This window comes from Podarcis vaucheri (assembly GCF_965113315.1).
Source record: "Podarcis vaucheri genome assembly, chromosome: 9".
NCBI classification, from domain to species: Eukaryota; Metazoa; Chordata; class Lepidosauria; order Squamata; family Lacertidae; genus Podarcis; species Podarcis vaucheri.
The window spans coordinates 14849699-14871947 of record NC_138767.1 but is presented as its reverse complement, the minus strand read 5'-3'; the positions used below and the strand labels follow the sequence as shown (position 1 = coordinate 14871947).

At 42.3% G+C, this 22249-nt stretch overlaps 1 protein-coding gene across 5 annotated transcripts in view; it reads left to right on the top strand.

Moving 5' to 3' along the window:
• Nucleotides 1-22249, top strand: part of WDFY3 (WD repeat and FYVE domain containing 3) — a 129648-nt gene that overhangs the window by 83859 nt on the left and 23540 nt on the right. For 4 of the 5 annotated variants that reach the window (XM_082236234.1, XM_082236235.1, XM_082236232.1 and 1 more), the window contains 12 exons: nt 478-711; nt 1849-1948; nt 3185-3345; nt 4354-4583; nt 6248-6357; nt 8513-8695; nt 9745-9902; nt 10293-10370; nt 11658-11885; nt 13699-13752; nt 18043-18211; nt 19508-19671. In XM_082236234.1, the coding sequence (XP_082092360.1) occupies nt 478-711; nt 1849-1948; nt 3185-3345; nt 4354-4583; nt 6248-6357; nt 8513-8695; nt 9745-9902; nt 10293-10370; nt 11658-11885; nt 13699-13752; nt 18043-18211; nt 19508-19671 (1869 nt within the window). The remainder of the gene's footprint in view (nt 1-477; nt 712-1848; nt 1949-3184; nt 3346-4353; nt 4584-6247; nt 6358-8512; nt 8696-9744; nt 9903-10292; nt 10371-11657; nt 11886-13698; nt 13753-18042; nt 18212-19507; nt 19672-22249) is intronic. The other variant, XM_082236233.1, reaches the window with a different exon arrangement.

Sequence of the window (22249 nt, the reverse complement as noted above, 5' to 3'; positions counted from 1 at the left end):
AGGGGTAGGCAACCTAAGGCCTGGGGGCCGGATGCAGCCCAATCACATTCTCAATCCGCCCCACAGATGGCCCGGGAATCAGCGTGTTTTTACATGAGTAGAATGTGCCCTTTTATTTAAAATGCATCTCTGGGTTATTTGTGGGGCATAGGAGTTCTTTCATTCCCCCCCCCCCGCAAAAAAAATATAGTCCAGCCCACCACATGGACTGGCCCATGGCTGAAAAAGGTTGCTGACCCCTGGAAATACTTTTTTATCCAGCTGGGGAAAACCTTTCAGAAGAAAATTGTATTCAATTGTTTCCTGAACAGTCCAGGAAACAGTCCAAAAAGCAACAATCCCTAAAGTTTATACTTGTAGAAAAGCAACACTAAAATAAGTGAATAACTGCAAACTGCTCCCTTCCGTGCCTTGGCAAAGATAGTTTTGGTTCTAGTAAATCACTTGACTTGCATTATTGGTTGTTCTTTTTTAAAGGTTACGGATTTGGATGATGAAGTTGGATCTCCAGCAGAGGAGTTCAAAGCATTTGCCTCTGACACAGGAATGAACCGAAGCCAGTCAGAATACTGCAATGTTGGATCCAAGACCTATTTGACCAACCACCCCGCTAAGAAGTTTGTGTTTGACTTCATGCGTGTGCTGATAATTGATAACCTCTGCCTTACACCTGCTAGCAAGCAAACTCCTTTAATAGACCTTCTCTTGGAGGTAGAGTTGGCCTTCTGCCGTTGTTCCTTTAAGCAGGACCAGAGGTTGTAGCGAGTAGTTTTCATGATCTGTTGTTTGTTAAGAGTACCGGTTATACCAAATTGTGAGCGATGGTAAGTTGCAAAGTTGCAGCCCTTGGATTGTATCCAGCCCTGTGAAAGGGCTAGCTGGCCTGTGAGTTGCCACCGCTTTCTCTTTTCACTCCTTTTCCTCTGAAAAATCCCTGAAACTGTTCTAGAGGAAAGGGATGAAAGGAGAGCCAAACATACGGGTGGGCCAAAGAAAGAAAGAACGCTTCTTGTATGACCTTGGGTGGATCTAGACAGGGGGAGGGGGGTCGCCGCCACTATAAATAAGTCAGAAATTATATCGTTATAACAAAAGAAAGAAATCCCTATGGAAAACTGTGTTTTAAAATTTCCTGCTCTCTGCCGCCATCTGGTGTCGCTTGTTTATAGCGCATTAAAATCATCGTTTCTTTACTAATGTAGCTGAGTCTCCTCTGATTGTCTTGCCTTGTGTATTTTCTGGTCAGCCTCTAGCTCAGAAAGAAAGGAAGGTGATAAGGAATATACTTCAATGTGCATCACTCTGTATGCCTCCCTCCTTAGCTTTTTGAACCAGAAAGCAGCTCAGAAAAATGTGAGAGAGCGGAGGTAGGGAGATTCCCACCCCCCAGTGCTCACATTTGCTTCTGTCTTGTCCAGAGCTAGGGAGCAGCTTGGGAAATGAAGTAGAGCAGCATGTGAGCAACAAAAAGGAGGCTGCATCATACTCTTGTGATCCATGTCACCCTCATCCACTTCTCACAAAGTGGTATTTTTATAAGGACCTGCTCCCCATCCCACCCCAATGAAGAGTAGAATTAAAAAGGCATCTGTTGCCATCATTAAACAACAAAAAAGTATGTGGGTGTGTTCTATCAATTTAGCAGGTAGCTTGTATTCAGGACATTTGTTTCTCATTTAAGAAGGAAAGTATATTTTAATTGACAGTATTGACCACAGTTGTTGTACATGGAGCACATTCAATTTGTGTTGAGTGCCAGACAATACAAAGCCTGGGGTTGTCCTAAATTTGCCCGTTTACAAGAAGCCCTTACGGTAAATGCTTCTGTGCTTTTGTTTTATTTTCCAGGCCTCTCCCGAGAGATCGACGAGAGCACAGCAAAAAGAATTTCAGACCTATATTTTGGACAGTGTGATGGACCATTTGCTTGCTGCTGATGTTTTATTGGGTAATTAACTTATTTTGATTGACTCTCTTTCAGTATCACTTAAAAACACACTAAAACGGACAAGCTCAGGTCGAAAGGAAAAAATTCAATATCCGGGAACGTTTCGAAAAGAATTGGGTGAAAACCCTGAAAGTATCCTAAGAGCAATTATACAAGTCCTTTGGTGTGGTTGCACTTGGAATTCTGCGTACAAGTCCCACTTTTGAGCTTCTAATAAGCATCTGGTTGAACACTGTAGGAAGTAAAATGCTGGACTAGATAGGACTGTTGTCTGATCCAGCTCTTACATTCTTAGAAGCTCAGGCTTAATGTGTGGAAGCTCGGGCTCTATGTGTCTATACTAAGAGACAGCCAAGATAAGTCTCTGGTCTCTTTCAGCAGCTTCAGCTTCTGTAAGGTAAAGGTAAAGGGACCCCTGACCATTAGGTTCAGTCGTGGCCAACTCTGGGGTTGCGGCGCTCATCTCGCTTTATTGGCCGAGGGAGCCGGCGTACGGCTTCCGGGTCATGTGGCCAGTATGACAAAGCCGCTTCTGGCGAACCAGAGCAGCGCACAGAAATGCCATTTACCTTCCTGCCGGAGTGGTACCTATTTATCTACTTGCACTTTGACGTGCTTTCCAACTGCTAGGTTGGCAGGAGCAGGGACCGAGCAACGGGAGCTCACCCCGTCGCGGGGATTCGAACCGCCTACCTTCTGATCGGCAAGTCCTAGGCTCTCTGGTTTAACCCACAACGCCACCTGCATCAGCTTCTGTAGCTGGTGTCAATCAGAGCTCCACTGTTCCAGGCGAGGTGGAAAAAGGCAGGGAGCAAGTCTTCCAGGACTTGCAGCCAAGGTGGTCTTTTAACCCATCTAATGTTGTGAGACCAGGGTATCTTTCCACCTGTTCCCACCTTCCTCCCTCTGAAGTTCTGCTGTGGTCCTCCACTGTTTGAGGTCTGAAGGATGGGCATACGAGGCAGGGCCTTCATGGCCCAGGCACAGGAAATGCCCTCCATCTGCACTAAACCTTTTAGCACGTGGCAAAGACATGTCCCTGTCACCAGTCCTGCTGGCTGGTGTGGTGGTGTTGGGAGTGATTGATTCCTCAGCAACTGGTAATGTTTGCATGTTAATCTGTCTTCCGGTTCATAATTTAGCTTGGTTTCATTCTTAATGCTGTGCCTGTTTGACTGAAGGATGGGATGGGATTATTTGGGTAAAACGCTTTTTAATACTATCATTGTCATTTAGGGGAGGACGCATCTCTGCCTATAACAAGTGGAGGAAGCTATCAGGTGCTTGTAAACAATGTGTTCTATTTCACCCAGCGTGTGGTGGATAAACTTTGGCAAGGCATGTTCAACAAGGAATCCAAGCTGCTTATAGAGTTCATAATCCAGTTAATTGCACAGGTATGCTTCTCTTCTTCTTCCTCATCCTCCTATTATTATTTTGGCCTGCTTAACTTTATAAGGTAAAGGGACCCCTGACCATTAAGTCCAGTCGTGACCGACTCTGGGGTTGCAGCGCTCATCTCGCTTTATTGGCCGAGGGAGCCAATGTACAGCTTCCAGGTCATGTGGCCAGCATGACTAAGCCGCTTCTGGCAAACCAGAGCAGCGCACGGAAACGCCGTTTACCTTCCCGCCAGAGCGGTACCTATTTATCTACTTGAACGTTGACGTGTTTTCGAACTGTTAGGTTGGCAGGAGCAGGGACCAATCAACGGGAGCTCACCCTGTCGCGGGGATTCAAACCACCGACCTTCTGATCTGCAAGTCCTAGGCTCTGTGGTTTAACCCACAGCGCCACCCGCGTCCCGCCTAACTTTATACATTGCAATATATACAAAGATAGGGAACCTCGTAGCCAGAGGCACTTTCCTTGCATGTTTTTGCCTGATTGGAATCTGTCCTTGTACTCTGATGATGCCTCCTGCTTGCCTGGATGGAGAACAGAGGGTGGGTGGGTGAGTGTGTAGCAACTAGTCTACTGTACAAAAGTAAAATTTCCCTGTGTTGTCTTGCCTTCTTTTGCCTCTGGCTCCGCCCACCACAGGCATGTCACCCTTGGAAAGATTACCCAGAAAGCAATACAGCCCCCTGGCTGTATGAATGTACAGATCATCAGATGGTTCTGTCTTTTAATGAACTCTCTAGATATCTACCTCCTACTTTATTATGCTAAAATTGCAAGTGTTTCATGGTCCTTCCCTGCAATTGAGGCCAATTCCTACAGAAACAAAATTGGAAGCTATTTTTACAACTTAATACTTGGCTATTTCCTTACATCTCAATACCGCAGTATGGTTTACTCTGATTTGAGCGGAAGAAGTATCTTTAAAAACATGCTAATAAACTTGGGGTAATACAGAGATTCCATGTTTAAACGTGTTCATTTGCATTTTTTTGTTGCTTCAGTCAAAAAGAAGATCTCAGGGATTATCACTGGATGCCGTTTATCACTGCCTGAACAGGACCATCTTATACCAATTCTCGAGACCACACAAAACAGTTCCTCAGCAAGTTGCTCTCCTTGATTCTCTAAGGACACTTACTGTCAATCGAACTCTGATCTTGGGTCCTGGGAATCACGACCAAGAGTTCTTCAGCTGCCTGGCTCATTGCTTGATGAATCTGCATGCTGGGAGGTGAGCTCCTCACCAAGTGTGCATACACCAGTTTGTTTAGAAAACTGTTTACTCTGTAAAATCGCCAGGTTCATTGTAATTGCCCCCCTCCCTTTTCCTAGTGGACATATTTCTGTAGCTTATAAGCTAGAAACAGTCACACATATTTCCATTTATCTTGCTTGCCAGTGAAGGGCCAACGTACAGGAAATGTAGAAATAAAATGCCAGTCATGCAAGGACACACAATTTAGGTAAAGACAGTTGTAAAATTTCAAGAGAAGTCACAGTACGTTCTTGACGCAGCCTTAGGTCTTACACGACCAAGTGAGCCATCAGTCTTGCCCTCTATCTCACACACACTTCAGGTGAGGGAGTCTTTATGTTATGATGCTTATGTATTAATTTTGTCCAAATGTTGAAACTCCTGAACAGAAATACATGAAGCAGCCATGGTCATAATTTTCCTCATCTTCCTTCCTTGTCATGTGTAAACTAGGTTAACCTCAAGGGGTGGTGGGAATGTCATCTACTGAGCCCATGGAGATAGATACACATTTTTTTTACTCTTCACCTTTTAGGAAGGCCCAGTGCTTTTTTTCTTAAAAAATATTTAGAGGTGTGGCGATCACACAGGGTCCCTAGACATTTCACCGTCTATTGATCCCTGTGCCACCACTTTATTTCTCGCTGCCACCACCCAGGCCCTACCTGGGACAACACTGAGTCCAGTCAGGGTTAAATTGGAACATAAACTTTTGTTTATTTATTTCAGTTTAACAAGCGTGTGGTTTCATAAACAGTATCGGTCAATTACAATCGTAGGGTACCTATCCAGACCTGTAACTTCTGCTCCTGCTCTCATTCACTAAATCACCTCTCAGATATTTACTTGTCTACCTAGCTCCTAACTGTTCCTGACTCAACTTATTTCACTACACTAACTCAACCTACCCACAGACTCTATCCCAATTCACTCCCTTCCACCAACCACCCAACTCCCAACAAACTCCCCTTTTGCCCCTCCCAGAGCTGGTTTTATAGTCCCTCTGACTCCACCCCCTGGGTTCTGATTGGGTAACTTGTTTAACTAATTCACCTCCAGCACACTCATATGTTAACGTCACAAGAGGTACTCTCATTTTCCTACTCATATTGAAATACTGCCCCTCAATGAGGCCAAACTTAGATTCACAAAATGTTTAGGGGTATGCGTACCCCCAGGAAAAAAGCACTGGGAAGGCCAGTCTAGATAAACATACAGACACACACATACACCTCTCTACTCCTAGCTAATGTAATGGAGACAGATACTGATCTAGCTTACTCCCTGAGGCGTTAGCTGTTTTTGTATGTGTTTGGAGGGTGAGTGAGAGGGGGGGAGCATTCAAATATGCAGCCCCCCACCTCCTTTAGAAAGTGGTATAATTAGGAAACTTCATTCATTCATTTATTTGATTTCTTACCCACCCTTCACTGTGAAAGTCAAGAGGATGGCTTATAACAAGTTTTTAAAGACAGTATTTAAAACAGTTTTTTATGTGATGGAGCCTGTTTGTTTAGGTCAGGCTTCACTCAGGTGGTGGTGAGAAATGGAGACCTCGGGCAGATCTTATGTATACTTTTTGTCCTGCATACAGTGTAACTCCTTCACTTCCATCTAACATTGTTGGATAATATTTGCAGCAGCGTAGATGGGTTTGGCCTGGAAGCAGAAGCCAGGATGACTACTTGGCATGTTATGATCCCTTCTGATGTCGAGCCAGATGGAGTCTACAATCAAGATGTTAGTGAAGGTAATTATGCAGCTGGAGTCCATCCGTCTTAAATGTCAGTTAGTACGTTAGCTAATGTATTCCTCATGTCTTCCCTTAATCTTTCGGCTGTTTCATTTAAGAGTGGGGGTATGAGTTGTTTCCCAAGGAGCTATGAAGAAAAGATTGATGATAAACACCAGAATATAAAAGAAGCCATTTCGAAGTATAGGCCAAGCCTATACAGAGGTTAATTTTGAACAGAGGACCAGTAATACAGAATACAGGCTGCATATCTACCTTAAACAGATCCTTCCCAAACAGCAGTTAGGAATAATTAGGATTAGGTTTAATCCCTCTCACTCAGCAGGACCTGCCTCTCATGGAAAATGGCTAACAATTCAGAACTCGGGAGAAAGCAAGATTTATTACAGATCTGTTTTGCAAATCATTGAAGTAGGTAGTTAAAATGGAGTTAGGATGCTGAAAGAGAAAAAATAAGGAAGCCTCCAAATGACTGTCAGCAATTCCAGCATTGTCACAGCACAGACTTTCTACTTCACTGGAAACCCTTCCGTTAAAAATTTCACCAGCATCATTGCTGTTTCGTCCTTGACACTGAAGAATTTGGGAACGCCATTGTATATTGGCTCAAAATGGAGGAATACTAGTATTTGATACAGTGGTGCCTCGCAAGACAAAATTAATTCGTTCTGCGAGTTTTTTCGTCTTGCGAATTTTTTGTCTTGCGAAGCACGGTTTCCCATAGGAATGCATTGAAAATCAATTAATGCGTTCCTATGGTAAAAAAAATCCAAACAAAGCCAAATTTGGTACAAAAAGAGTTTATTAAGTGCTCTTTAAAGTCACACATACTGTAAAGAGCATTTCAAAAATTGAAGGAACAATAATTTAAGTTTCTAAACATGACAGAAAAGCATTTAAAAATCACCAAAGTGTACTGTACATAAATTTTCTAAGACTCTGGGGGACAACTCGAAGAAGGTTCCTCTTCCACTCTTTGCTTCTTGCTGAAGAACCTGTCTATGGTCTGCTGCTTCATCCGCCTTTTCAGCACCTCCCTGAAAGACGACATGACCCTTGTATCAAAAGTGTTCGCAAGGTCATGTGTCAGGTCCTTGTCAGGGTGGTGCCGCTGTGCAAAAACCTGCACATCTTTCCACTTCTGGCTACCACACCGCATGCTATGAGTTGCTCCTCGAAGTCAAGTCGCAACTGCACCTCTTCAAGCAATGCACCCTGGGTATTAACGGTTTTAAGAAAAAGGAAACAAACTTGCAAGACGTTTTCGTCTTGCGAAGCAAGCCCATAGGGAAATTCGTCTTGCGAAGCAACTCAAAAAACGAAAAACTCTTTCGTCTTGCAAATTTTTTGTCTTCCGAGGCATTCGTCTTGCAAGGTACCACTGTACTATGAATCCCAATCAGCACAAGATATTGTGTGACCTTCGGGTAAACAAGGATGCACCATACCGGCACCTTATTTTTTCTAGAAGAAAAGCACTGCTTATAAATCCAAATGAATAGACTCAGGTTAATATAAATCATAGGAAAAGCTAACACTAGTTTCATACAGTGTCCTAATCACATGAGGAGTGGGGTGAATATTTAAAAGAGAGAATCCAAAAGTGAATCTCCATTGTCTGGACCAGGCTCAAAATAAACTTGCTATCCGCCTGCTCCCTGCCAGTTCTAAAAGGTTTTTTCCTCCTCTACAATTCTATGATTCTGAACAAGGTAGTTTTTTGATTCAAGAATACTCACAAACCCCAGGTGCTTTTCTGAGGCAAGCACAGGTGGTTTGCTCCAAACTTAATTTTAGTCACACATTTGTTTTTTTGATCTCTCTCTATCTCCCCCCCTCTCCCTCCCCCTCTCCCTCACTCCCTCATTCTTGTCTCTCATCCATTCTGCAGCTGACAGGTGCCTAGCTTTATCTTAGAGCAATTTGATTTTACCATCTGTTTAAACTGACGCGGTTATTACTTGTTTTTAATTTGCTGCACTAGCTTGCATGATGTTGTTGTTGTTGTTTTACTATTTATTAAATTGTACTCTTTGTTTCGTGCTACTCTGTTAGCCACTCTAGAGCGATAAATCTATGCTGAAGTTACAGGATATCAATTATTGAAATAAATACCCATTTGTTCACTTTTGTGCCCTCTTCATGCATTTAGGTCGCCAGCTTCTTTTAAAAGCTGTAAATCGTGTGTGGACAGAACTGTTCTACAGCAAGAAACAGGCTTTGGAGGAGGTATTCAAAGTATCTCTCCCCGTCAATGACAGGGGCCATGTGGATATTGCCCTTGTAAAGCCCCTTGTGGAAGAAGCCAGTTTAAAATGTTGGCAAAATCACTTGGGTAAGAGCAGCTGTGCAGATTATTATTGTGTGGTATATAATTCTTTGGCTGCTTAGGCAGATTTAAAACCCCTTAAATGTAGGGAGGAAGATGGGAGCAAAATGACATTGTCCTTGATTCCATCTGATGTTGGATAATTCGCCTTCCGTTCTACCCATCCCAAAGGGCACCACTTCATCCCCTGCTTTTCATCCTAGGGAACAAGGGTTTCCTGTTCATCACCCACAGACAGTGTTACAAATGTGGAATGTGGTCTTTGAGGGCTTTCTAATATAACGTTGTAATATCTACCTGTTTAAAAGTATGTAGGATGGGAGTGTGTTTGTGGGAGAATGCTACCATCTAGATTAGCCTGTAGCTTTTCTGGGTATCGTTTTTGGTTTGTAGCAGGGTGGATTTGATTTAAATCACTAATTAGTAAGACTTGATTTTTACAGAAAGACTCAATCTTGCTGGTATAATCTTAATACTTACAACCATATGAAGGTTTCATTTTGGAATAATAAATTTTCAGAGTAGTTTTTAGTTATATCAAAAAATACTGATTTGGTTATACTATTATAAATACATAGACAGATAATTATGAAATTATGGTGAGGTTTAAGAAGTTAACTGTACTTTATTGGAAGGAGAAAAATAATCATTTCCTTAATAACCATTTAAACAATTTATTTAACTAAAACAATAACATTATAGCATATGTATCCATGTTTGTTAACTGATGTGGTTAATTTTATTTATTTTTTAAATTAGACTGAGTTTTAGCACACATGAAAAACTTAAAACAAATCCTTATTTCCTGATGAATAGCCTTTGGACTATAATGTAACTTAAATAGAAGACTATATTTAGAAAGATTTTTCCTCTGAAAGCATTTTATTTTAAAAATCCAATTTAATTTTTTTAAAAATCTGATTTAAATTAAAAAAAACTGATTTCTTTAATATATTTTTTTTAATCATTGATTTTTATCCACCCTGGTTTGTAGATGTGCTAGTAGGGTCCAGTAAATACACTTTGAAAACCCCTAACTCTTCTTGGCATTCTAGCTCATGAAAAGAAAAGCATCAGCAGAGGAGAAGCCTTGGCTCCGACTACCCAGTCCAAGCTCTCCCGGGTCAGCAGTGGATTCGGTCTTTCCAAGCTAACAGGATCGAGAAGAAACCGAAAAGAAAGCGGTCTTAACAAACATAATCTATCCACGCAGGTATTGCATAGCATTTAAAGACAAACAGATAATACAAAGGAAAAAAATAGTCATTCCTTATATGTACAGTATAACAAATTGATTGATGATTTAGCCTGTCTTAATAAATCCCCCCTTCACTATATTCTGTTACTTAGATTTTAAACGGCCTGAATGTTAAGTACTGTGGCCTTAATCCACCATAGCAGTTTCAAGTAGAGGAGACCGTTGAAATACTTTGCTAGATTAGAGGTATTGTTTTATTGTAAAAATTGCAGCATAACTACTATCTACCGTAATTCCATACGTAATCCACACTACTTGAAGTTTTCAGGGTTATTTTATATGTAAGTTGTTTTAAGGACAAGATCTTTTCTGCACACATTAATATATTCATTATTTTTCTGTTAGGAGATCTCTCAATGGATGTTTACTCACATAGCAGTGGTTCGAGACTTGGTAGATATGCAGTATAAAGAATACCAAGAGGTAAATGAGAGCAGTAATCAAACCAAATGCTTTTATCAAATTTGCATGAGCATTGTATTTAAAAGTGGTTTCTTTATTTTGTTTTATTTTATTTATATAAAAATCTTTTATTTTGCTTTTCTGTTTTAAATTTGTAAGTACCAAAGTCGTTTGTGATATACATAAAGCAGCCAAAGTAAAACATAACAGCTATAACATTTTGATGTAGTCATGCAATTTAAACTATACCATCCAGAACCAAAGAAGAACTCTGTATCAGTAGTCAGGAAATGCCAGAATAGAAAGATCTTTTTCTGTCTGCAAAAGTACCACATTGTCTATTTTCTCCAGGTCTCCATGGGGGGCTCATTCCACAAATGGGGCATCACAATGAAAAAGGCCTTATTCAAACTTTTCAGTACAATCAGAAGATCCCCACCCATAGATAGTTCTCACTAAGAAACATACACCATGCAGAGATAAGATAATGACCATATCCTTTTGATAGGAGATTTCAGTATTTTCAGAATCTGTTGAAATTGTCATGTAATTCATGAATCTACCCTAAGACTGTGTTCCTTAGCATCATAGATGGAATATGAATAAGGCTAGTCCTTCTCAACCAGCCATCTCCTAAATTAAAGAGAGTTCTTTATGTTGCTGCCCTTCAGCTGGAGAGAAGGCCCTGTCAGCAGTTAAGAGGGGAGCACCCATAACTCAGTGGTATATATGCTTTGCATGAAGATGTCTCAGATAAAATCCCTGGCATCTCCAGTTAGGTAGCAAGTCATAGGAGAGAATTCTTTCAGAAACTCTTCTTAAGAGTGGACTGTACTGGGATAAAGCAGCTTCATATGTTTATAGAAGGATTTGTGGTGCTGGCAGCCTAGGAGCAGTGCTAGAGCTGCTTAAGGAACAGGTACAGATTTAAGTACAAGTACACCCTTTTTATACACAACACACTTTATAATTATGAAATTATGAACTATGTAAATAACAAATCCCATGCAAGGACAGTTCACAACTTGAATTTCTAAGCTCTGAAATTGAGGAAAACAGCGTGAATATCCAACTTTGCACCTTGAACCTTTTAAAAGAGTTTGTTTTATTTTCATTTATTAAATTTATATACCATCCTTCCGAGGATCACAGGGCAGTTTAAAATGCCTTGGGATTCTTTGCTGCCGTGCCTCATGAGAATGTATGTCAGTTAGAATCACGGTACAAGGGAGCTTACTTGATTCTGCATGCCATTTATGACACGTGATTTTGCACACCATGGCAGTTAACCTGTAGTGTCCCTTCCAGCGTCAGCAGAATGCGTTGAAGTATGTGACAGAAGAGTGGTCTCAGATTGAATACGAGTTGTTACGGGAGAGAGGACTGTGGGGCCCTCCTATTGGCTCTCACCTGGACAAGTGGATGCTGGAGATGACAGAAGGTCCCTGTCGAATGAGGAAGAAGATGGTTCGAAATGACATGTTTTATATTCAGTATCCTTACATGCCGGATACTGAACATGAGACAAATATGCTGGTAAGTGCAGTTACAGGACGGCAGTAGCTTTTAGCCGTAGCAATGCATTGGCTTATTTCTTGCATCATTGCCAAGAATGTCCATTGCCGATTGGATAATGTGTTTCTGGTGGTGCTCAGCTATGGGTTTATGGATGGGCGTTGATTCCCCTTCAAGTGCTGTCAGGGAACTGCCATCAGAGGGAAGAGGAAAGGTAAGATGCTCCAGTGATGCAGGGGAGGGAACTAGCAAGGAGAGAGAGAGAGCTTCCTCGGGGGAAGGAAATCCAGGGGACACCAGGGAGAAAGGGGAGGCTGAGAGTACTGCGGAGGGGAGGCTCCGAGACTCTTCCAGTGAAATCAGCGGAGAGAGCACAGGACCTCCGCTTGGCACGCCCACGCTGCGCAGAAGGCTTCCACGCAGAGAATCTAGGAGGAGACTTGGAGTCAAGCAACTTTTATGTTGGAAGAAATTTAGGTCACGCCCACTGACGGATTCTGCCAGTGACTAAGACAGTCGCGTTTCAAGGGCTGTCAAACCAGGGAAAGTTTTAGCTATATGACTAGCTTGGAGCAGTTTGCAGTTTACGCACAAGCAACCCCAATTCCCATTACAAGTGCACATCAGCAAATATTTGCACTAGCTCCCTGAACCATGCAGCCATGGCCGTTGTTTTTTTGCAGCCTCTAGATTCTTGTTGATTAATTTTCCAGTTGGAGGATAGCAGAAGTAAAGTGGGCTGTGGCTTCGCTCTGCCCTAACAGGAAGGCCAGACTATACCACCTACAATGTACCAAGCCAAGTACAGCCCACCTATCATGTATTGTGACCTACCAGGTGCTTCATAGCTCCCTTGTATTTGCAGTCCTAGACAGGTAGCAAAAACATGAGGTTAATTGAGTCCCTGGTGGGCTGTCCTACATGGATGATGGGCTGCATTGAGCTTGGGGGGGTTGTACAGGCCTGTGCAAGTCTGTTCAAAGATACCTGGGAAGTTAGAAAAAGGTAAATGCATTGTCAGGTAGCTGTGACTTGTACAAATGTGATGCTGCTGTTGAGGTGCATCTCTTAACAGTGTTCAGAACTCTCATTGTTCTGGGCGCATTTTGCAGCAGGGAATTTCATTAGCGCAAGCAGTTTCTGAGCTCTGGGTGCAGTACTGTGCCTAAGATTTCAGATTAAAACTGCAGAGTGGAAGGAAAAGAGGACCTTTTTCAGCCTCCCTACTTCCAGCTACTCTCTGAAGACTGGCGAAGAGACCCTCTTAAGAATATTAGGGAGGTGGGCAGGGGAAGGACTAGACCATGTGAAAAATGAACATAATATTTTAGCTGCAGTTCATTTTCAGCTTTGTATTCTTGTTATAAAAAACACACCTAGACATTCCATTGTTGCGCCCATAACCTAGGTTTAGGGTGCCATTTATCTCCTAGCTTTCATATCTCAGTTTCTCACATTGTCTCTTCATAGTCCATCATATTTGAAGATTGAGTTTGTAGGCAAGTGCAGAATCAAAGCAGCAGTGTGAGATGTTAATTTGATCCACTGATAATCAACAGTATTTTAATTGAATTGCTAAAATATTGCGTATGCCTCCCGTGCAAGAACTTTGTGATTAAATTGAGCTTTACCTTGTGCTAGTTTTAGCAAATTTTAAGGTTCAAGCTTCTATGTTGTTATTTTTCCTGCTTTGCATTTCCTGGTGTGGAGAAAATTAGAAGTTCAGTCATTACCTTTTTGCCCACTAATGCTCTGACAGTTTTAGTCGCATCATGCATTCTTCCTCAACATGATATTTCCCCTGATGTTTCTATACTTAATACCCTATTTTCAGTCTGACTTCTCAAGTAAGCCTCCTGAGACATCTGACGATACCATTCCTCAAAAGGTAAAGAGAGAAAACTCTCCACGGGTGGCAAAACAGATAGAAACCTCTCTGTGCATGTTAGGCAACCTTAACAAGGCTTCTCTGGTTGGCTTTCAACGTGCTTCCTCAGTAACTCTGTCGTAGGGTTAATGATATACTAAGAGGATGTGGCTGTGTTCTCTTCAGTCTTCACCTAATACAATGTCTATGTAGCTCTTTCTGTCTGTGTTGCACACTAACAAGCTGTGATGGGCTGTGCTGTCACTATTCTCACTGTATAAACATGTACCAGCTCGAAATTAGAACTAATGGACTATGATGTGTTTAGTGATGGGCAGTTTGAACATTCATGCACTTAGCCTAATCAGTATTTCAGGGCTGGCATAATGTTTTTGCACTGTTAAGACAATCTCACCTGTTCAGGGCACTGTGCTGGCAAAGCAGTTGACTCACCTTGACCCATACCTGTATTTGGGACCATTAATTGCTGCTTTCTGCCCCCTTGTTAACATAAACATTTTCTATGTGCTTCTAATGAGGAACATGGGATGTATGTCCTGGAATCCATCCCTTTCTGTTCACGAACAACTATCCTGCATTCCACTGATATTTAATTCTCAAAATACGTTTGCGAAGAAAGCTCCAACATTATATTGCCTTTGCAAATAGTCCTATCTAGGTCACAAAAAATAGAGATCAAAACATTTTTTAAAATTTGCTCATCACTAAGTACAATATGCCTTCACTCATTTTGAATTACTTGTCAAACCAACATTTTGGAAGGTGATGCATTAATATATATTTTGGCTCTTGGTGGACTTGCTAAAAATGTGTCTGTTCTCTAGGTAGCTTATCTCTTATGTCCACAGGACTAGGTTAACAAATCTTTATCATATAAATGAACTGTTCTTTTAAAAAACCTCAAGCATAATTGGAGATTTTAGGGAGCATCTAGAGAAGAACTTTGGCTGAATTCTTAATCTTTTCCAATAGGCTCCAGAATGAAGTGCAGTGTTTATTACCTTCCTAACCTTTTACAGTGGGTTTGCGATCTACATGTTAAGTGTATTATTAACTAATTAATTCCAGGCATAAGTATTTGGACTTGAATACAACCATCAGTCTACATTATTAACATAGTTTCCTCTTTGTCCCCTGAATTTTCTTCAGAGAGTTTGGGGACAACTTTGGGAGTCATGCGAGGGGAGGAGAATTTCCATTGCACAAGCACAAATAAGACAACTTCATTGGATGTGACCTAGTATACTAATGTGTACATCATACACCTGTGGGAGGGAGCCTCCATCCCACGATCCTAATTTGGCCCACCAGACCTCTGAATTTGGCCCATGAGGCTTTTTGCGCAAAACACACCCACCTGTCAGTCACTTGACATCACGTGACCTCAGGTGTGGAGCTCTCTTATCTCCAATCTGAGCTTATTTTTATCTTAGTGCTGTCACACGCTTTGCCCCTTGTGCCTCTGCCTGCTCTTAGACAGGGAAAGGCATCAGGCAGAGGCTTACCTTCAGTCTTAGTGCTGTGCTCCCAAGCTCTGAGATTGGAGATAAGAAAAATGCGGCTTGTTCTTTGACAGTAAAAGGCAGCATTTCCACCCACCCAAAAGAGTCTCCCTTTGCATTCCCAATTTGAATTCAAGGAATGAGAATGAGAATTGATTAGTTTCAGTCACAGACCACTTCCAGCTCACATACAATATCAAGGAAGTCATAAAACACGATAGGGATACATTTGAATTTGCCTTTGGGTATAACAGGGGCTAGGGACGCGGGTGGCGCTGTGGGTTAAAGCCTCAGCGCCTAGGGCTTGCCGATCGAAAGGTCGGCAGTTCGAATCCCCGCGGCGGGGTGCGCTCCCGTCGTTCGGTCCCAGCGCCTGCCAACCTAGCAGTTCGAAAGCACCCCCGGGTGCAAGTAGATAAATAGGTACCGCTTACCAGCGGGAAGGTAAACGGCGTTCCGTGTGCTGCGCTGGCTCGCCAGATGCAGCTTTGTCACGCTGGCCACGTGACCCGGAAGTGTCTTCGGACAGCGCTGGCCCCCGGCCAATAGATGTGAGATGGGCGCACAAACCCCAGAGTCTGTCAAGACTGGCCCGTTCGGGCAGGGGTACCTTTACCTTTACCTATAACAGGGGCAATACAGGTATAGCAGCAGTTAAAAATATATAAGATATATCTTAATCACTAAAATATAACCTAAAATTGTCATTTAAGGCCTTGGTCATTATGGTAGCACAGCTTGTTCCCTAAGTTTTGTGGCAGTCGTACAGAATTTGGCCACCCTTAGCATGATCTCTGGATCCTTGTCCTCTACCAGGGATTTTAGACGTTGAAGTTTGGACCCATGTGGAGATTTATGTATAGCAGGGATGATAAATGCCAAGCGTATATCCCCATAGAAACAACAGCGTAACAAGGCATGAGAGACAGTTTCTACCTCCTTCAAGCCACAGGGGCAGACTTGTTCCATGTATGGTTTACCCTCAAATCTGCCCTGCAATAAGGCAGGTGGCAGCCCGTTGAATCTAGCGAGGGTAAACAACCATCTGTATTTAGGTATTTGTAATTTTGACAGATATTTTGCTGAGGTGAACCCTCTCTCATTATCTTTTATTGTTGGGTGTTTATTTATCTCGCTCACGTGACATTGCAGTTCCACATCCCAAATTCGTTGGTGGATTATTGCTCTAGCTTTCTCATAACCTACAGCTACCAAGGCTTGTGGGGTAACCCCAAGCCTTTTAGCTTTTTGTGCAGTATAGCTTTCCATTTGGATTCGTAGGAATCCAGTAGGGTTACCAGAGCCAAGCCAAGAGGGGGGGAAACAAGTTTTAGCCAATAATGGATCTTCAGGGTCCGTATCCAAGCGCTGACAGGCATTTGCCTGAACTCAAATGAAGAGCAAGTGCAGCAAAGGAAAAACATAAAATTGACATGCTGGGGCTAATGCACCAACCTTATCAAAATGACCCACAGAGGGTGAGACCGGCCCTCTGCCTGATCCACTTCTCTGTATTACCCATTACTGCTACTAAAATAAATGGAGGTTCGAGTCGATTCGCCCTACCCAGTTGGCATGTTAGTAACACTTGTTGCTTGGATCTCTGTAGAATTTGGCATGGGGTGATGTGATTTTTATGAATGTTGCCTCACTTGCAGTTCTTCACCACGCTAGCGTAAAGATGATAAACGCTGGTTACTCAACAGTTGTGGGGTGGTAAGTGCTCTGAGCCCACGGAGAAGCAGTCGCATCATTGTTCTCTGCAGAAAGAAACTCCACAGATGTATTTCACTAGTAATAAGAATGAAGAGAAGTGGACTAAAATAGAACATTATAGCGTTCCAGAAAACATTTCTTCTTCTTTGATGAACTCTGAAGTTCCTGTAAAACATGATTGGAGCTTTGGCAAAAATGCAAAATCCCTCCCTCCCCCCCCCAAAAAAAAATCCACTTTTACCATTGCACTCAACATTTAGTTTTGGTCGTGAGACCTTGGCCATTAGGGAGCATGCAGCTGTGTTTGATTGCAGCCCAACAAATAGAAAAAGAAACATAGCATGTATATTGTGTGAGCTAACACCAAACAGCACTTTGGTTCTTGAGCACCACATCCATATGAACAAATTACGATAGCTTTCCTGCCTCCCCCATTCTCTGCGCATAATCATAAAATCATAGAATTGTAATATCATAATTAAAGTAATAGTGTGGGAGTTAATAATAGGTCTAAATTAATCCCCATCAGTTTCTCTACATCCTTGCACTTTGGTTAACATTTCAGGGTTTAAAGAAAATACCTGAATTGGCTGGGTGCAATATTGGAAATATAAACGGCGTTCCGTGTGCTGTGCTGGCTCGCCAAATGCAGCTTGTCACACTGGCCACGTGACCCGGAAGTGTCTGTGGACAGCGCTGGCTCCCGGCCTATAGAGTGAGATGAGCGCACAACCCTAGAGTCTGGCAAGACTGGCCCGTACGGGCAGGGGTACCTTTACCTTTACCTTTTAATATTGGAAATGATGAGATGCCAGTTCTTTTGTGATGATTCACAAAGCACCGAACACATTTTGCTAACTTTTACGTTCATCAAGCAGCATTTAATTTTTGATCATCTTTCCAGCAACAATGGGTTCATTCCAAATCTAGCTGATTTGCCTGTTGGAAACTTAATCAGTTTACAGTTGGCTGCCTCCAGCTACAACACTTAGCAGGTTCTGAACATAGATATATATTGAGGGTATGTTTGAGCTGGTTTTGCCAAACGTTTTTATTCTGTTCTTGTTTAAAGAAACCTGCGCGCTACCGCAGAGCTATAAGCTACGACAGCAAAGAATACTACATGCGCCTGGCTTCTGGAAACCCTGCTGTCTTCCAAGACACTGTCGAAGAGAGCTCTGAAGGAGAAACTGCTCAGCAGGAGCCAGAACACGGGGAAGATACTATTGCACGAGTTAAAGGTGGGTGTTTTCGCACATACCTCTGTAGGCATAGGCATGCTTGACAAGTTGAAGTTATTTATGCTGTACAGTGGTACCTCGGGTTACATACACTTCAGGTTACATACGCTTAGGTTACAGACCCCGCTAACCCAGAAATATTACCTCGGGTTAAGAACTTTGCTTCAGAATGAGAACAGAAATCGTGCTCCAGTGGTGCGGCGGCAGCAGGAGGCCCCATTAGCTAAAGTGGTGCTTCAGGTTAAGAACAGTTTCAGGTTAAGAACAGACCTCCGGAACGAATTAAGTACTTAACCCGAGGTACCACTGTATTTCCCTATAGGGAAGAATGCACAAGCAGCAAGCTGTTCTTGAGTGTGATGGCAGACATTCACAAATTTTACATTCATAGGTTATTTAGGACAAGGCAGAAGTCTTCAGCAGACCCGACTTCTGCTGATATGTGAATTGTGACCATTGTAATACTTTAGTGGCCTCCCTAAATGTGTGAATCACCCCAAAGATGCTAAAACTATTGCTTAAGAAAGATTCGAATCTGTCTTGTCTAGTAGTCCTTCCCTATCAGTAGGGAATTGGTCAACTTCCAGTCACTTTTGCATCTAGAATTCTTTGTTGTTGTAGGAAAAAAGATGCATAAAATTGCATTTAAATGTTTTACATTTTTTTTTAATATAATTCCTGCAAAACATGAATTTTAAAACATACTTTGATAGTTTAGTGTGCTGAGAATTGTATTGCAGCATTCAGAGGAATGCAAAACTAAGTTCTGTTAGTGTATTTAGTCCACTAGGTCACTTCATATTGACCAGGTCACTTCACATTGGAATTTGTAAAGATCAGATTCACTAATTATCCCTAAGTATCAGTGTGTTTGTAAAAGTGGGCATGCTTTTCCCATTCCCCTTGACTACATAGCATGTGAACAGCCTGTATGACCTAAACATGCATTAAGATTCTCAGTCCCCACCTCCAGGAGCTTGGGGGGTTATCCCGTTTTAGCCCCACAGCAAACAATGAGAGTGTGTGACTTATCTGAGATCACCCACTGACCTTTATGCCTGAGCAAGGACCATGGATCCGTCGACTGCCCTTGGCCTGCAAGTTCTCAGACTCAGCTGGTCCTGCATAAATTCTACCAGTTTTTAGCTGTGGGATTTAGGATGGGCTTTGAACCTTAAGTAGAGTGAAACAGTTCTTTACTGGCATGGACTTGTTAATATTCAGCCATGCTCACGCACCACACAAAGTTCAGTGACTTACAGACAAATGTGCTGCTGGTTTGATTGCTTCATGCAGGTCTTGTTAAACCGCCACTGAAGAGATCTCGTTCCGCGCCTGATGGTGGTGATGAGGAGAATCAGGAGCAGCTTCAGGATCAAATAGCTGAGAGCAGCTCTATAGATGAAGAGGAGAAAACCGATAACACAACTTTGCTTCGATTGCTCGAAGAAGGGGAGAAGGTATAAGCCAGCATTTAATGCTCTTTTTGGTCTCTCAGTTGCTGAACCTAGTGAGCTGTTGTGTGGAGGCTTCTCGAACATATTGTGCCTCTAGTCTCCGAAGCAGTTCATCCATCATTCAAAATGAACCTGGCATAGAGGGGTTGTGGAGTACGCGTGTGTGATATCTCACAAAATGTCATGCATTGTATCCAACTAAGTTGTCTCGTTCACACAAGGACTTCCAACTTACGCAGTGGAATTCCCTCTCCTCTTGTCTTCTATCCTTGCCCAGTGTCCCCCCCAAAAAAAATCATTTCTGAAGAGGGGAACCCTGAAAACAGATGGGGGGAAGGGGAGGAGAGAGGGGAAGTTCCATTACGCAAGTGGAAGTCCTTGCATGAACATGCTGACCTGTTGGATACAACCCGCAGTTTCCTAACTCAAACGCAGAATTGTTAATTACATGGTGACAGAGCCCCTCTGTAGATTTAACCTTCAGTTAAGCTCTTCTTCTTTTTATACCTTTGATATAAGAATGATTCTTTTTTTCACCTGGCAAACACTTTTAAATTGGAACTCAGCCTTAAAATTCAGTGAATTACTAGAGTACCTTTGTTCCTTAAGTTTGCATGAGCACGTTTAATTGTGGTTGGGAAACAGTTTTTATGAAACATTGACATAATAGGTTCTGAAGTGCTGTTGAGAATGCTCATAATAATAGGCTTACCTTGGAAAATGTCTGTTGCTTTCAGTGATGAGTGTCCTCATTTAAAACAAATGTCATATTGTTGTTGGCATAGTTTAGAAACAAAGAAAAATATACAAATTCAGCTTTGATATTGTATGAACCTGTTTTGGTTTTCGTTGGAACAAAAATGCATCCACATAGAGTCCTATCTTTCCAAGGTGTGCAATCCTGTAGCGCAGGTGTGTGGAACCTCTGGCCCTTGAACTGGCCCTCAGAACTGCACCCCTTCTGAGACCCTTCTCTGCACCCTGTTCAAATGCTTTTTGATAAAGCTGTCATGATGCCTCTTGCTTGCCTATCACAACCAGCTGCATAAATATCACTCTATGGAAGGCAGTAGACTATTTCCTTAATTCTATGTGTACGCAGTTTTAATATTCTGAAGCATTATAAATAAAGCATTATGTAATAGTTCTTTAGGGATGCAGGTAGCGCTGTGGGTTAAACCACAGAGGCTAGGGCTTGCCGATCAGAAGGTCAGTGGTTTGAATCCCTGCGATGGGGTGAGCTCCTGTTGCTCGGTCCCTGCTCCTGCCAACCTAGCAGTTCAAAATCACGTCAAAGTGCAAGCAGATAAATAGGTACCGCTCTGGCGGGAAGGTAAATGGCGTTTCCATGCACTGCTCTGGTTCGCCAGAAGCGGCTTAGTCATGCTGGCCACATGACCCAGAAGCTGTACGCCGGCTCCCTCGGCCAGTAAAGTGAAATGAGCGCCGCAACCCCAGAGTCGGTCACGACTGGACCTAACAGTCAGGGGTCCCTTTACCTAATAGTTCTTTGTACAATTTCAAATCCTTATCTTCTGGTGTGCAGAAAGGGAGGATCCAAATGCCTTTGACTGGCAGATGAAAACTTAGTATATGCCGTATAATCAACATGACAATGGCTGGGAAAGTTTTCACATTGCCTCCTCTCGAATGTCAGATTATGCGTGGAATAAATAGACCTCTCGAGGTGATTTGTTGTCTTTGCATTCATCCTCACTCAGTGTCATTGTGGCTTCCTAGTTTATAAGGACATGAAGGGCAGATTCCCCAGGCACCACTGACGCAAGAAAATAACAACTGGGAAGTATTGCTTGTACTGCAATAATCACTTCCATTTTTTCATTCTGTCTTGGCTATAAACAGGACCCTCTGCTCCTATAATTTAATCAAAAAGAACATTATAGGGCAGAGGTTATTTATATGCTGATGCTTGCATTTCAAAATTAAATCAATGGGTTGCTCTTTATATTTTTACCATTCCTTGTCCTTTGGTATGCCTTTTTCCTTTATCATATCTGAGGAGCAGAAAGGGGAGGGATAAGTCACAATCTACCCAGAATTAAACACATTCAAGTCCTGTTGATACTGCCTTACTTCATCCTCTTCAAGCATCTTATTTTCAGGTAGTCCCCATAACACGTTGCAGTTATAGTAGCTTAGCACTGATTTTCCTATGTTGGATTTTTATGCCTATCCACCTGTCAAATTCATGGATCCAAGGGCAGGTTATTCAGATCCATAGTATCATGCAAAGCTTTTGACACAACCATTGCTCAACTATTCTCTTTTACACGAAACTCTTTTCGTCAAGACAAGGATCTCCAATTTCAACTCTAGGACCAGATTAGTTTTCTTCAGGGTTGCCATACAAGCCTAACCTCCAAGAAGACACAACTGGCCTTGGTTTTATTTCATTCCGTATAAATAGTTATCCCTCTTAAAGACTTCACAACTGGCCTTGGTTTTATTTCATTCCGTATAAATAGTTATCCCTCTTAAAGACTTCAAGTTTCCCTTGGACTAAATGGTCCTTTGAGGGCTCTCCTTTCTTCTCATTGAATCTTCTGTTGCAGTCATTTTT